We start from the raw sequence: 17037 nt of genomic DNA, 5'->3' as shown, positions 1-17037 counted from the left end.
CTTCTGCGCCTCAGTTGTCGAAACAATTTTTTATACACATTTTTCGCCTCCACGGGCTGCCCACGCATATCGTCTCGGATAGAGGCGTTCAATTTGTGTCTAAATTCTGGAGGGCCCTCTGTAATCAGCTCAAAATCAAGTTAATTTCTCATCTTCTTATCATCCCCAATCCAATGGGCAAGTAGAAAGAATTAATCAGGTTCTGGGTGATTATTTGCGACATTTTGTTTCCTCCCGCCAGGATGACTGGGCAGATCTTCTACAATGGGCCGAATTCTCGTACAATTTCAGAGTCTCCGAATCTTCTGCTAAATCCACATTCTTCGTGGTGTACGGCCGTCACCCTCTTCCCCCCCTTCCCACTCCCATGCCCTCTGGTCTGCCCGCTGTTGATGAGGTGACTCGGGACCTCTCCACCATATGGAAAGAGACTCAAAATTCTCTCTTACAGGCTTCATCCTGGATGAAAAAATATGCCGATAAGAAAAAAAGAATTCCCCCCATTTTTTCTCCCGGAGACAAAGTATGGCTCTCCGCCAAGTATGTCCACTTTCGTGTCCCCAGTTATAAACTGGGTCCACGTTATCTTGGTCCTTTCAAAATCCAGTGCCAGATCAACCCTGTCTCTTACAAACTCCTTCTTCCTCCTTCTCTCCATATTCCCAATGCTTTCCATGTCTCTCTCCTTAAACCACTCATCCTTAACCGTTTCTCTCCCAAAGTTGTTTCTCCCACTCCAGTTTTCGGGTCCTCTGAAGTTTTTTCTGTGAAAGAAATCCTGGCATCCAAGACAGTCAGAGGTAAAAAAAAATTTTGGGTGGATTGGGAGAATTGCGGCCCAGAGGAGAGATCATGGGAACCTGAGGACAACATCCTGGACAAAAATCTTATCCGCAAATTCTCAGGTTCCAAAAAGAGGGGGAGACCCAAGGGGGGGGGGGGGGGGGGGGGGTACTGTTACGCTGAGTGCTCCGGGTCCCCGCTCCTCCCCGGAGCGCTCACAGCGTTCTCTTATTCGCAGCGCCCCGGTCAGACCTGCCGACCGGGTGCGCTACGATAATGTTCCCAGCCGGGATGCGATTCGCGATGCGGGACGCGCCCGCTCGCGATGCGCATCCCCGCTTACCAGACCCGTTCCCCGTCTGTGCTGACCCGGCGCGCGCGTCCCCTCTCCTTAGGGCGCGCGCACGTCGGGTCCTTGCGATTTAAAGGGCCGGTGCGCCACTGATTGGCGCATGAGGTTTCATCAGTACTTTCACCTGTGCACTTCCCTACTTATACCTCACTTCCCCTGCACTCCCTCGCCGGATATTGTTGCCATTGTGCCAGTGAAAGCGTTTCCTTGTGTGTTCCTAGCCTGTGTTCCAGACCTCCTGCCATTGCCCCTGACTACGATCCTTGCTGCCTGCCCTGACCTTCTGCTACGTCCGACCTTGCTCTTGTCTACTCCCTTGTACCGCGCTTATCTCAGCAGTCAGAGAGGTTGAGCCGTTGCCGGTGGATACGACCTGGTTGCTACCGCCGCTGCAAGACCATCCCGCTTTGTGGCGGGCTCTGGTGAATACCAGTAGCAACTTAGAACCGGTCCACCGACACGGTCCACGCCAATCCCTCTCTGGCACAGAGGATCCACCTCCAGCCAGCCGAATCATGACACGTACAAATTTGGTTAAAAGTTTGTGATTTTTTTTAAGCGCAAAATTTATAGAAAAGTATGTTATCATGGGTATCATTTTAATCGTATTGACCCAAAGAATAAAGAACACATGTCACTTTTACCGTAAATTGTACGGCGTGAAAACGAAACCTTCCAAAATTAGCAAAATTGCGGATTTCTTTTTATTTTCCCCACACAAATAGTATTTTTTTTGTTGCGCCATACATTTTATGGTAAAGTGAGTGATGGCATTACAACGGACAACTGGTCGCACAAAAAACAAGCCCTCATACTAGTCTGTGGATGAACATATAAAAGAGTAATGATTTTTTGAAGGCGAAGAGGAAAAAATGAAAACATAAAAATAAAGTTTTCTGCGTCCTTAAGGCCCAAATGGGCTTTGTCCTTAAGGGGTTAAGCACTTATTTATTGTTTAATTTTGAAAGGGAAATAGCACAAATAAAGTACAGTGAAGTTTTCATTAGACTGTCTATCTATTTATCTATTCAATTATCTCTGTTCAAATAATAATAGAGCAATACAAAGTTCTCTATGTACCCAAAATAGAGATTTTACGGAGCCTAAAAGATCCTGCATGTTCCTAATTTTAAGTTTATATAACTATTTAGCGTACCAGTAATATGTTCACTCAACTTTAAAATACCCATTACATAAAATCTTCCAGGAGGCAGTACATAATTCAAGTCAAACTAGTCACCAAAAGTCAAGAGTATAATCTAAAAAGCATTTTCTTTTACATAAGTGGCTTGAAAAAGCTCGTTTTAAGGGCAATGTTAATCTGATGTGACAATTGGCCTTAGAAATTGTACTTAAATACAGAGAGATTACTTTAATAATAAGTTATTGGGAGGAGGTCTCTGCTCAGGGAGTTGTACATCATTAAAGAAGATAGAAATATTCACAGCTTTTCTCCATCTTCAATTTATCATCGAGGAACTGGGTAAGTGGTTCCAAACCTCTAATCAGGGACACACATATATTTATGCACATTTTTATATCTTATACCTGATAGTTTTCCTACAAATATAATGTTTGCCGGCAAAAAAAAAAGTCTATAAACTGTATTTACTATGTTATTTAGAATGCTCAAGTTAAACAAATATTGCAATTTCTTCTACAAGAATTTTCAGATCAGACTCAAGACCAAGGACTCTTTACTCTGCAGTGGATAGCTAATAACTTATAGGGTTAAGCAGTTAGGGCAGGGCAACAGGGCAAACTCTTTTTAAGAGAAAGTCACCCTGAAATCAGAGGATCACTTTTGTCCTAGATCCTTAAACCGCTCTAAGTCTTCTGAAATTGCTGGGGTAGTTTGGGATAGACCACAATTGCTACATACAAAAATGATGTTTTTATGGTGCCTATGTTCAGTATAGCAGGAGAAAATGTTTCCTAATGGCACTACTCTTTTTACTAAATAAAGTGTGTCCTGTTTTGGTCCAAAAAGCATCAAAATTTGTAGCATCACTGAGCAAATATTTTATCTGCACAACATGTTTTAATCATTAAAAATTTACACAAAGTGGTACCTGAAAGAAAATTCTTAATTTATAATATTTGTATTTTATTTTTATACACACACACACACACACACACACACACTCACCCGCACACTGCCACTTCATTAACTATACTTTGCTTCTCAATTATACCACTTTTTCATTTTTTTGTCCCCTAAACATTAGTTGTTAACTTCAGCAAGAGAGTGTTAGAAACCAATATGGAGTTAATGCAAAGTCATAGATCTCTCCTAAAGGAAAGAGTACCCATCTGCAAACAGACTTTCTTTGTAGAAAAATCTCTGGCTTAGCATTAAATCCAAATTAGTTTTTAAAACAGATGTTTACCAAAAACTACTTGAAAAGTTGATGTAATTAAACTGTTTGCATATTCCCTTTTCCCAGAATGCCCTTTAGAGTGCTAATGGACTTACACACCAGTAACGGTGATCTCCTTAAGGAGAACTCTTCCCCCTTTCCAAGGTGCTGAAAACATTCCTTAGAGATTTTGGTTTATATGGACATGATGACATCACACAGTTAATGTAGATTTTTTGGCTGAACTTCCATGATGTGAATCTCCTGTTTCACCAAACCCCTAAGGGGAACTATTGGATTAAGCTCTGGTAACTGTTGAGGTCTTTGAATAATAGTAAACTCATTGAGGGAGATTTATCAAAATCTGTGCAGAGGAAGAGCAGTGCAGTTGCCTGCAGCAACCAATCAGATTTCTGCTCTCATTTTTTAAGAGGCCTGTGGAAAACGAAAGAAACAAGCCGATTGATTGTTATGGGCAACTACACGGCTCTTCCTCTACACAGGTATTAATTAATCTCCCCCATTGTTCTAGAAACCGGTTTGAGATAATGGAACCTTTGTGACAAAGATAATGTAAACTGTGGACATCCTGCTGGAAGTAGCCATCAGAAAATTGGCACACTGTGGTCATAAAGGGCCATTGAGGGATGGACAAGGTCAGCAACAATAGGTAGTCTTTCACTTTTAAACTAAATAGAGATGAGCGAGCCAAACCTAGCAGACCAGATCTTGCTCAAACTTTAGGGTAAATTCGTCTTGCAGAACTTTTGAACTTTGCCAGCCTGTCATCAGCACTATCATGAGCAGAAGAGATGAAAAACACATGGTGCTTTGGCACCTAAATGAATGTAGGAAGTACTAGGAACACTGGGGTAGCCCAGAATACCCTTCAGCTAGCAGCAAGACCACTTGACCCCAGGTTAACCAATTATTGCATTATGTGACCACAGCTCTTAGGTCAACCAAGAGACAGCATAAGGGGGATTTAAGAGGCTTATAAAACCCTATGCACTGAATTGCAGCTGACATTTTGGAGAGAAAGCTGAGAGGAAGAGCACAGCTAAACTACGGATCACAGAAAACCTTACAAATCTAATTGAAAACAAGTTAAGCAAAGAATTGAGCAGTGGGCCAAAGCATTTCTAGTAAATGTGGAATCGCATTTATGGGCCAAATTACATGTATTTTCTAGGGTTAGTAAGACATATAGGGGAGATTTATCAAAACCTGTAAAGAGGAAAAGTTGCTGAGTTGCCCATAGCAACCAATCAGATCGCTTGTTTTATTTTTCAACTAAAACGGAAAAAAACAATTGGATTGTTTGCTATGGGCAACTCTGCAACTGTTCCTCTTGGCAGATTTTGATAAATCTCCCCCATTTCTATCTATGTTTAACCCCTTGGGGACGGAGGGTTTTTCCGTTTTTGCATTTTAGTTTTTTCCTCATTACCTTTTAAAAATCATAACTAAAAATCCATATTATGGCTTATTTAAAATTGTCATCTTCTGACCCCTATAACTTTTTTATTTTTCTGAGTACAGGGCAGTATGAGAGCTTTTTTGCGCCGTGATCTGAAGTTTTTAGTGGTACATTTTTTGTTTTGATCGGACTTTTTGATCGCTTTTTATTCATTTTTTCGTTACATAAAAAGTGACCAAAAATACTCTATGTTGGACTTTGAAATTTTTTTACGCGTACGCCATTGACTGTGCAGTTTAATTAACAATATATTTCTATAATTCAGATATTTCCACACATGGTGATATCACATATGTTTATTTTTATTTACACTGTTTTTATTTTTAAATGGGAACAGGGGGGCGATTCAAACTTTTATTAGGGAATGGGTTAAATGATCTTCATTCACTTTTTTTTCACTTTTTTTTGCAGTGTTATAGCTCCCACTGAGCTAGCCGGGAGCAGTTTACTTTCATTTTAGATGCGTTAATAGCACGAGGCACCGCAATCAGTACTGCGCGCTGTTAGCCACGGGTTCTGGCCGTTGTCACAAAGAGCCACGGCGTGGCCCCAGTTTATAGAAAGGGATTGGGTGGAGGGCATACAGGTTAATATAAAAACACATTGAAAGCATTGAGCGTGAAAGTTGACTGGCAGTTAATTTGCCACTACATAGTGAGTTTCAAATCATCCCAAAACATAAAAATAACCTCTAAATCTTTTTCAATAAAAATGACTCTTAAAAGAATGGTTAGTAGATGAAGGCATAAAGGAAAGAGCACACCTGCCATGTCCTCTTCCAGTAAGCATGTTGGTGACAGGAGCAGCTCTGTGGGCACCACCTATTTGCCCAGGCCCATTACAGGTATTAGAAGCAGCTTGGTGACTCATGGTAGTAGTAACAGTAGCATTAGCAAGGAAAAGTTCTCATTGTCTTTCAGTGGGTGGTGTGGTTTTTAAGGATAATAAGGCCCTTGTGGACAGGTTGACTCTTTCTTGGTCATCTCAGTCGGAGGAAGATTTTGACAATATAATGGTGAGTCAGGTGTCAGTGGATTACTCATTATCCAGAGTTTCATGGCGTGGCAGCAGTGTCCATCCTAGACAGTTTGTTCAATCATCTTTCTTTGCTTCCCTAGTGGTAAGCATAAGTAGACAGTTAGCCATGAGGAGGAGTTAGGCGAGTCAGATGTAATGGAGGTGGAATTTGTGGCTAAACATAGCACTAGTGGGACTGGCAGTGGTGGATGTGGTGGTGAAATTCTAAGGCATCATGATAGATATACTGAGGGAGAGCAAGGAACCCATGATAAGATAGGAAGTTTATGCTGAGAGAAGTGGAGGGGACAATGATAAGGAGTTTGATAGTGATGGTGTAGTGTTGGACAGGGCATGTAAAACTGGTGAGGAGGAGAAGAAATGTTGAGAGCAGGAGAGTAATACTGACAGTGAAGGCCTGCTGGTCTAATCAGCTCAGGTGACGGTGACACTGCTGCATCTGGAGGTGTGAGAAAAAAACCTTCCAGGGGAGGGACACAGTCAGGTGAAGGTGTACCTGTCCCATGTTCTGCAGCCTGGAAATTATTTTCTGCCTTAACAGATGCAAAAACGAGGCACTGTGCTGTCTCTGCAAACAATGATAGGAACTACACTATGTAGACACATGGTGCTGAATCACAAGGCTGCACTGGACAATCAAGATGCCCCACAATGAGAGGAAAACCTTGTCCCTGCTGCTGCTCCTCCATACACCTGTCACATATTCAGGCTTTTCAAAGAGGCAAAAAGATTTGTCAGCAAGTACAACAGTGGAATTGATTGTGTTATGCCACTGATATTCTTTCTGGAGTAAACACTCACAGTGATAATTAAACAAGGAGGGATGAGGGAAGGTTCACATCTGGCTCACAACAGTATGGATGATCTTCTTGAGGATGAATTGGATGAGGAGGATGAGGAAGTAGGGCCTGTGGAGGAGGATTTGGAGATGGAATTTGTCGAAGGGATAGGGGATGAGGAATAGTGATGATGATGATGAGGAACATGATGACCAACCTTGTCAGTAAGGCACAGTGCTGAAATAAGCTATGCTCTCTGAAAAGCTGGAGTACTGGATAGCCACACTTTTACACCCTTGGTATGAAGTCAGAATGGGGAAATGTTGTCACCTTCCGAGAAGTAGGATAAATTGGATTTTTATAGGAGACCCTATGCAGCCGATTTGCCACAGCTTTTCAGCAGTAAAAACCTGCAAACTGGGGGCCCACACTCCACTTCCTTTGCCAGCACTACTCCTGAAAGAGGCAGGAGCAGTAACAGCAATGGCATTATCATGTTGGAAAACATAATGACATTGTTTTTACATCTGGCATCCCACCATGACATTTTGCCCTTTTTGTGAAACACACCATGAGCCCAGACTCCATGGACTTCTAGGTCACCAGTTTAGGCCATTATCCAGAACTTGCCCAGTTTGTCATCAGAGAGAGAGAGTTCAGCTCAGCAGGTGGCATCAGATAATGTAAATATGATTGTCTGAAGCAAAGTGCTAAAACTCCCATTTGTTAAAATGTCCCTGATTAGAGAGTACTACAACCACCACTGTTAACAATAGCTACTGCAACTCCCATCAGTCTGCCACTGTCTTCTACAATTTCCACCAGTCTGCCACTGCCTGCTGTCTGTTGGCTAATACAACTTGCCACTTTTTATACCATAAAAAAATGAGTAAAAAGCGATCAAAAAGTCTGATCAAAACAAAATTGGAACCGATAAAAACTTCAGATCACGGCACAAACATGAGCCCTCATACCGCCCCGTACATGGAAAAAAAAGTTATAAGTGTCAGAATAGGACAATTTAAAACATATGCATTTTCCTGCATATAGTTATGATTATTTTTTCAGAAGTAATACAAAATCAAACCTATATAAGTAGGGTATCATTTTAACCGTATGGACCTACAGAATAAATATAATGTGTCATTTTTACCCAAAAATGTAATGCGTAGAAACGGAAGCCCCCAAAAGTTGCAAAATGGCATTTTTTCTTCCATTTTGTTGCACTATGTTTTTTTTTTTTTGTGTTGCCATAGATTTTGGGGTAAAATGACTGATGTCATTACAAAATAGAATTGGTGGCACAAAAAATAAGCCATTATATGGATTTTTATGTGCAAAATTGAAAGTGTTATTATTTTTAGAAGGTGATGAGGAAAAAACAAAAATGAAAAAACTGAAAAACCCTGCATCCTTAACCCCTTAAGGACCCATGATGTACCGATACATCATGAGTCCGCTCCCGTTCTATAACGCAGGACCCATGGCATAGCGGGTCGGGCCCAGCCTCTGACAACGGCCAGGACCCATGGCTAATAGCGCGCAGCACTGATTGCGGTGCCGCGCACTATTAACCCTTTAGATGCGGCGTTCAAAATTGAATGCCGCGTCTAAAGTGAAAGTAAAACAATGCCGGTTAGCTCAGGGAGCTGTTCGGGATCGCCGCAGCTTACATGACAGCCGTAGGGTCCCTACCTGCCTCCATGTTGTCCAATATATAAATCACTTAGGTGGAACCAAATCGGAAGTCCTCGCCAATCTTACGAAAGATCTTTGGCACTGTAGCAGACTGGATTCCAGGGACTGGAAGTTAGACCCCCTTATTTTTCAACAAATCAATCTCCTTTGGGGTCCCATTCATCTGGACTTATTCGCTTCTCGCCTCAACCGTCAGCTTCCTCTATTTTGCAGTTGGTGCCCAGACCCAGAAGCTCTGGGAGTAGACGCACTTCTTCATACTTGGCCCTCCCAAACACTCTATGCGTTCCCTCCTTTCATCCTTATTCCCAGGGTCCTGTTTCAGATTCTCCAGCAGAGATCGACCATTGTTCTCATTACTCCTTGGTGGCCAACCCAATCTTGGTTCCCCCAAATACTCAGCATGGTTACAGATTTTCCGAGAATCATTCCGCATTCTCCTTACCTTCTTCTGGACCCATTGAACAATCCTCATCCTCTTATTGTCTCCCTTCAACTTCATCTGGTCGCATGGCTAGTTTCGGGTCAATCTCATTTGACTCACAATTTTCTTCATCAACTAGAGCAATCATCTCTGGGGCCTGGGCTCCAGGCACGAGGACTGCTTACCGATCAGCCTGGAAACTTTGGGCCGATTGGTGCACACAACAGAACCTGGATCCCGTTCTTGCATCTATCCCACACATCTTGAACTAACTTTCTTTCTCTTTTGATTCTGGTAAAGCTTACCGTACCTTAAACCTATATTGTTCGGCTATCTCCTTTTATCATGATCCTATTAATTCTATCCCCATCAGCAAACACCCATTGGTTAGCAAACTCCTTAATTTGGAATTTGCTTTAAATGACCATCTATGCCTAAATATCATTCCACTTGGGATGTCAATCTTATCCTCAATCTATTCATTTCTTGGGATGATAATGATTTACTATCACTTAAATTTCTATCTTTTAAACTCACTACTCTCCTTTGTTTAATTTCCATTAAGAGAGTCTCTGATGTCAGATCTTTAGACATATCCCGTAGAACTATCACACCTCATAGTGTCTTATTTTCATAGACGCACAAAAACTAACTTACACAAAGTTTTTTACCTCGGCTTTCCACATCATGATAAATTGTGTGTGGTACGTTGCCTTAAATCCTACGAAACTAAAACTGAGTCAATTAGACTACATCTTCTTCTCAGTTACTTATCTCCTACTGTAAGCCTCACTTACCTGTCTCTTCTGCCACCCTGGCCAGATGGACAGGTTATGTCCCTAGCCAATATTGACACATCTGTTTTTGGCGCACACTCTACTAGAGGTGCAGTTTCTACAAAACTCATTCAAACAGGAGGATCCCTTTCAGATCTTCTCAAAGCTGCTGATTGGTCTTCAGATTCAACATTTAAGACCTTTTACTTCAGACCTGAATCTCATATTTCTATGAACCTATTATATATACCTATAAATATTATATACCTATTTATATTGTCGTTTAATCGTATAATTAATTTCATTTTATCTCCTCTATTACATTTATTAGCTTTAAAATTGCAATATAATGTGAGGCCTCCTGTCTGATATAAAATTAGAGATTTTCCTATCTTTGGTGACGGAAAATATAGATTTTATGATAGAGAGGAGGCAAGCATTATCCCTCCCTTAACCCATCCCACGAATCATTTTCTATTCTATTTTCAGCTTATTAACCATCCTGACATTTGGAGTTATTTGTTCTATTTCTCATCGTGTTGGATCATCTTCACGTTCCTTTGTCAAGTTTTTCTTCAAATTCGTCGATGAACAATCTTCTTCCTCTTCTAGAGATCTTCCTGCCGGAGAATTCATCCACAATATATGTTCAATTCCTGTTATGGATTTTGTTAATTATGTTTCTTCTTAGACACCTACTTAATGGACTATTCGTCAAAGAAAGAAGACTAATTCTGTCAGTTGAGACCTTATATCACCTGGGCTACGTGCTCATTGGTTGTTACTATATCCAGCATGTTTGGTTGTATGCACCTGTAATGCTACACCTGTATACCTTAAGTTTTTTTTTCTTGATTACTTGTTGAAATATGTTTAATATGGCTGCTATATATCTGCAGTAAAGAAAGTTATGCAATATAATGCTCGCCTCCTGTCTTTCATAAAATCTATATTTTCCGTCAAAGAGGATAGGAAAATCTCTAATTGTGCTTTAAAGTCTGCAACAGCATTTTCTGTATTTTTCTGTTGCACAATCTATGATGTCCTGCATTTTTAGATCACATGTAAATTTACCCTTAATCTTTAAATTGAAAGAGTTAATCACAAAGACATTCCAGCTCTTAAATACAGGTCATATTAAGAAATTATACCTATAAACAGATTGTCATTAGTACTCCCTTTAGAATGAACAGATTGCTCATCTTTATGAAGTCAGGATATTATGATCACAGCTGTCCAGCAGGAAGCAATACAGAAATCAAATAGTAAATCTCTCAGCACAGAAATTGTTTGCAAATAAATTAAGAATGGGACAGATTTACTATGTTTTTACTCCAAAGAAACAATGATTTTTTCCTTGCACCTGAATTTCTTCTAGTGGATCTTTGATTATCACTATATAATATAACAGGATATAATATAATCTTTATATTATGGGGCTACAAAAAATTAGTTAACTTATTTTATTAATAGTAAAGACAAGCTCTTATTACTGGAAAAGACAATAACTCGCAATAACCGAAAAACTGTGAATTTAGCTCTAAGCCTCATAAAAGTAATACATTATTCAGATGTAAAAGATTTAAATTCAGCAAATTGATATGTTCAGTAGTGTTGGGCGCAAATATCCGCATTTAGAATTTTTATTGCGAATATCACAAATTTGCGAATTCACAAATATTGCGAATATATTCGCTATCTATTCGAAATTATAAATATTCACTTTTTTCCACATATGTGCATATTCGCATATTCACTTGTGGACCAATTAGAATGATGCACATACACTTGTCAGATGTTATCAACAACATCCCTAGCAACCAATAGTAAAGTTGCCCACCCCCTCACTGTTTTCTTCCTCGAATATGCGAATATAACGAATACGCGAAATTCACGAATATAGAACGAATATTCGTCTATATATTCATGAAATTTTGCGAATTAGAATATGGCCATTGCCGCTCAACACTAATGTCCAATAAAAGTAAGTCCAACCCCAGTCCTCTTTATCACTGCACACGGACTGGCTGGCATCCACCTATGCTGTTTGGCTGACAGCCACTAGACCAAGAAAGAATGGATTGGGCTTACCTGGGCTATTGCCACACTAGGGAACACCCCCTCATTTGCAAAATAACAAAAAAAAGCTTGTATCTCAGCGCTAGAAAAGACAATAAAGATTAAAAAAAAGGCATGCCTTGAATTCTGATGATTACATCACTAATTTACTGCTGACAGGTCCGTTTTAAATGTATGAGATTTTGATCCAGGCACCCTTGAATAAACTACAACACCCAAGATTTAAAAAGTATCTAACACATCAGGCTTTGTCTGAAATAAAATAACTTCCCCACTTTACTGAATACTTGGTAAGTTACTTTTAGCAGCAGCAGCAGCAAATAACCCATAAGTGAGATCAAATGAGATCAAACTTTTAAATTGCCATTTGGGAGTTTTGTAGAATTGTTTTAATTCAGCCATACTAAAGTTTTATTAACATAAACTGCTTGTTCCAAGCCTTGACACTACTGTATCTCAAAGGGAGTCTAGTCTGGCTTCATTAGTTGTCTATTAAAATGTTGTTCTTGTCCCCAGCCTAGGATTATTCTATGTTTTGATTCTAAATCTGACCTTGAACCGGAACTTGTCTCTGCATTTTACCTGCTTTTTGCTCCTTTTTGTTGTCACTTGGTACTTCTTGTTCAAACTTGTAGTCTTCATTTAAGGACAGTATAATTTAAAGACTGATCTAGGTTAAGAATCCACTTCTCTGGTTAAAGCCATAACAATATGGGGGAATTTAGTAGAGGACATCTGCAGCGCAAAACACTTCTCCCCTATCCACAGCATATTGGATAAGTGTTTGATTGCGCTGGGTTTGAACGCTGGGACCCCCCCCCCCCCCCCGATCTCCTGCACAGGGCCATGGCTCTGCCATGACTCTCCCATGCAGGAGGCATGCCGGCCGCAGCATGACGCGGCGTTCGGCACACCTCCACCATGTAAATCTATGGGAGAGGCGGTAGGCAGCATTCTTGCCTCCCCACCTCTCCCATAGGACTGTATGGGTATGAGGGAGGAGGCATAACCATCAACCTCTCAGGTTGACACTACGCGCATTAGCACTCACACTGAATGCTAATGCTGGGGCCCCCATTTAGGAGATCGCGGGGTCCCAGCAGTCGGCTAGGGGATAAGTGTTTTTGGCTGCAGTTCTCCTTTAAGACTGGCATATCAAACTCTTGTTTTTAGTAAAAAAAAGTCTGGAGTAAAGATGTCAAAAATTTATTAAAAGGCACAAGTAGAGATGAGCAAATTCGAAAAATTCGAGTTGGTCGTTTCGCTGAATTTATAAAAAAAGAACCGATTTGATCCAAATAAATTCTCTGCAAATTTTTATTAGTAATGTATTTTAATAATGTGTTTAATTAAGTGTGTGTTTCACTTTTTTAACTCTCTTTTTTTTCCATTTTTAGGTAGTACTACAGACTGTTCCATGATGGGAGTAGTAGTACCTGTACTAATAGACAGATCGCCCCGGGTGCCACTCCGGACACCCGTTGTGATCGTCCTGTATAATGTAAAGATGCAGGTGGCTTTCTTGCATCTAGATAGGACGATCGCATCGGGTGTCAGGAGTGATACCTGCTGTGATCTGTCCTTAACTGAAGGTACTACTGCTCCCAACATGGGGCACCCTCTACTCCATGTTGGGAGCTTAAGACATTATTAGACAGATCGCAGCGAGTGTCACTTCTGACATCCGATGAGACCGTCCTGTATAATGTATAGATGCGGACGGCCGGCCGCTCTTCTCTGGTCCCACTGTACTATGAGTATATGCCGTATATATACCTATTATTCATATTTCCTGTGAAATAGCTGTGAGTGGCTGGAACCATCTGGCCAATCATAGCTCTCTGTGGGAAATATGAATACGTGATGTGAATATTATTCACATCACTGGTTGGCCGGAGTATAGTGCAGAGATGTGAGCGCAGGAGAAAGTCGCTCCATCTCTGCAATAGATAGGACAATCGCATCGTGGGTCAGGAGTGATACTCGCTGTGATCTGTCTATTAAAACAGGTACTACTACTCCCATCATGGAATAGTCTTTTCCATGCTGGGAGTAGTAGTACTACCTAAAAAATTAAAAGAAATAGAGAAAAATAAGTGAAACACACATACACACAACTATTTTGTTAAACACAAAATTAAAATATGTTACTAATAATTTTTTTATATTAATTAAAAATATATATTATTTTTACATTTAAATGGCCCCTTTATACATTTTTATTATTGTCGGCTACATTTTTAGGACCTTGCCCGCCCACATAAATGGATCCCTGTTTAAAAATTTACAACATTTTTTTTTTTTTTGTCTTTCAATTTTGGGAGCGGGCAGGGACCAGAACATTCAGCGCTCAATATTAAAAATGGGGCTAAAAAAGTGAAGTGAAAATAAAAAAAAGTTATAATTTAGAATGAAAACTAGAAAAAAAATATGAAATGCACTCCTCATTAATTATTAATATTGAGTGCTAAATTTTCTGGTCCCTGCCCGCTCCCGAAAAATGAAAAACATAAATAAAAATGTTAATGCAAATTTTTAAACAGGGATCAATTTATGTGGGTGGGCAGGGACCTACAAATGTAGCCGACAATAATAAAAACATAGTGTGTGTGCTTTTCACTTTTTTTTTCTTTTTTTTTAATATTTTTAGATAGTACAACTACTCCAACCATGGAATACACTGTTTCATGATGGGGGTAGTAGTTCCTGTACTAGTAGACAGATTTCCCCAGGTGTCACTCCTGACACCCGATGCGATCGTCCATAAGATAGCAGAGATGAGGAGGGGCTCTATACCGCGCTCGCATCTCTGCACTATACTTCACTCATTTATATTTTCCGCCCAGAGTGGGGATTGGCCGGATGGTGGCAGCCAATCCCCGCTCTCAGTGGGAAATATGAATGGTAAGTGGGCGGCCAGAGTACTGAGCAGAGATTCGAGCGCAGGAGAAAGCCGCTCCGCATCTCAGGGATGAAGGATAATCGCAGAGGGTGTAAGGAGTGAAATCTGCTGTGATCTGTCCTTAACTGCAGGCACTACTGCTGCCAACATGGAGCACACTCGCAGTGGGTGTCACTTCTGACACCTGTTGCAAATTGTCTATTAATGCAGGTACTACAGCTCCCAGAATGGAGCAGAGCGTGCTCCATGTTGGGAGCATTAGTACCCGCAGGTAAGGAAAAATCACAGCAGGTGTCACTCCTGACACCCGCTGTGATCCTCCTGCATAATGTATAGATGCGGGCGGCCGGCCACTCTTCTATGGTCCCCTGCACTGACGTATATCTACACCTATTCATATTTCCCACAGAGAGCTGTGATTGGCTGGTAACATCTGTCCAATCACCACTCTCTGTGGGAAATATGTGTATGTATGTATATATATATATATATATATATATATATATATATATATATATATACATACGGCAGTGCAGGTGACCATAGAAGAGCGGCCGGCCGCATCTATACATTATACAGGAGGATCGCAATGTGTGTCAGAAGTGACATGGGTGATCTGTCAATTAGTACATGTACTACTACTCCCATCATGGAACAGTGTGTTCCATGCTGGGAGTAGTAGTACTACCTAAAAAATGGTTAAAAAAAGAAGTGAAAAACACACACACACTACATTTTAATTATTGTCAGCTACATTTTTTTTGTGCCCTGCCTGCTTGCCCACATAAATTGATCCCTGTTTAAAAATTTATTAAAATTTCTTTATAAAAAAGATACATTTTTTAAATACTATTTTTTCCATCACTGCTGCATCTTTTATAATATTTTTTAATGGTACCTTACAAAAAGGTATTTAAAAAGGTATCTCCATCACTTTTTTTGGATCATATTTTCTCCGTTAATGCCTCCTAAATGGACCATTCTAATAACGGATGCAAACTTATGCAAAGGGATGCCATTTAGTGGCATCCATTTTCATCAGTTTTTCATCTGTTAGTATCAGCCGTCGACAGACTCTTGCAGCTGGGACTACTACTCCTCCCATCATGGAACAGACTTCTTTCCATGATGGGAGTAGTAGTTCCCCAGCTGCAGGAGTCTGCAGGTGGCTGAGGAGGCTACTTTAGAGTTTGTACTGCTACCCCCATCATGGAACAGAGTCTGTTCCATGTTGGGGGTAGTAGTACAGGGGATAAGGGATTGATTGCACTTGAATTTGTGTTATCTGCATTTTTACCCCTTATCATATAAACTGCGCCCTGGTACTAAGGGTACTTTGCTAAAATAATAATAAATGAATAACATATGAAGTGCCAACTGCAAAATTTTGGACTTGGTGTTAGCTTAATACTTAGATACCGACAGTACTAAATAAATTTACAATAGATTGCACATTCATATTTTTTTTAATTATGAAAACAGACATAATCAAAACATTAACATGAAAATTCATGGTCATACATTGGTAGGACACTGCTGTACAAGCTTTTCTTACCTTGGCAACATATTCATGAAGATGGAAGAAACCATTCATCTCATTCATTGATGTTTTCTCATCGTTGAACAAAACTTCTGAGAAAATGTGTGGAATCTAAAACAAATTATTATTATTATTATTATTATTATATATTTTTTTATTATTATTATTATTATTATTATTATTATTATTATTATTATTATTATTATTATTATATCATAGTACAATTTAACTTGTAAAAATAGTAGGTATATTTTTGTATAATTGTATATTTAGCATGCTAAGTAGCCAGGTAACACTCCACAATATACAGTAACCCCCCGACATGCGATGGCCCCGACATATGATAAAATCGACATATGATGGCCTCTCAGAGGCCATCGCATGTCGATGTCAGCATCGACATACGATGCTTTTATATGTCGGGGCCATCGCATTAACTGCTATCCGACAGCACAAAATGCTTAAGCAGCTGTCGGATAGCAGTTTAAGCATCCCGGGCAGGTTTGCCTACCTATTCCCGCTGCTCTGGGTCCACTTCACGATCCTCTGGCGTCTTCTGCATCTTCTCCAGGGTCCGGGCCTCGCTTTCCGGCGTCGTTATTACGTCACTACGCACACCGTGCTGGCGCAGCAGCATAATAACATGACCAGAAAGCGAGGCCCGGACCCTGCAGAAGATGCGGAAGAAGCCGGAGGATCACGAAGAAGACAGCGGAGCAGCGGGACAGCATCGAGAGCCCCTGGGACAGCATCGGGAGCGGTGAGGACCTGGTCTGGAGCGGCGGGGACAGGTGAGTACAGCTTCCTATACTTTATATTGCACGGA

General features: G+C 40.5%; 1 protein-coding gene across 1 annotated transcript in view; it reads right to left on the bottom strand.

Moving 5' to 3' along the window:
• NAALADL2 (N-acetylated alpha-linked acidic dipeptidase like 2) overlaps window positions 1-17037 on the bottom strand; it is an 801196-nt gene that overhangs the window by 274485 nt on the left and 509674 nt on the right. The window contains exon 11 of the mRNA XM_056565215.1: window positions 16227-16322. Within this exon, the coding sequence (XP_056421190.1) occupies window positions 16227-16322 (96 nt within the window). The remainder of the gene's footprint in view (window positions 1-16226; window positions 16323-17037) is intronic.

The sequence above is a fragment of the Hyla sarda genome, chromosome 3, assembly GCF_029499605.1.
Source record: "Hyla sarda isolate aHylSar1 chromosome 3, aHylSar1.hap1, whole genome shotgun sequence".
NCBI lineage: Eukaryota > Metazoa > Chordata > Amphibia > Anura > Hylidae > Hyla > Hyla sarda.
This window is presented reverse-complemented; position numbering and strand designations above follow the sequence as displayed.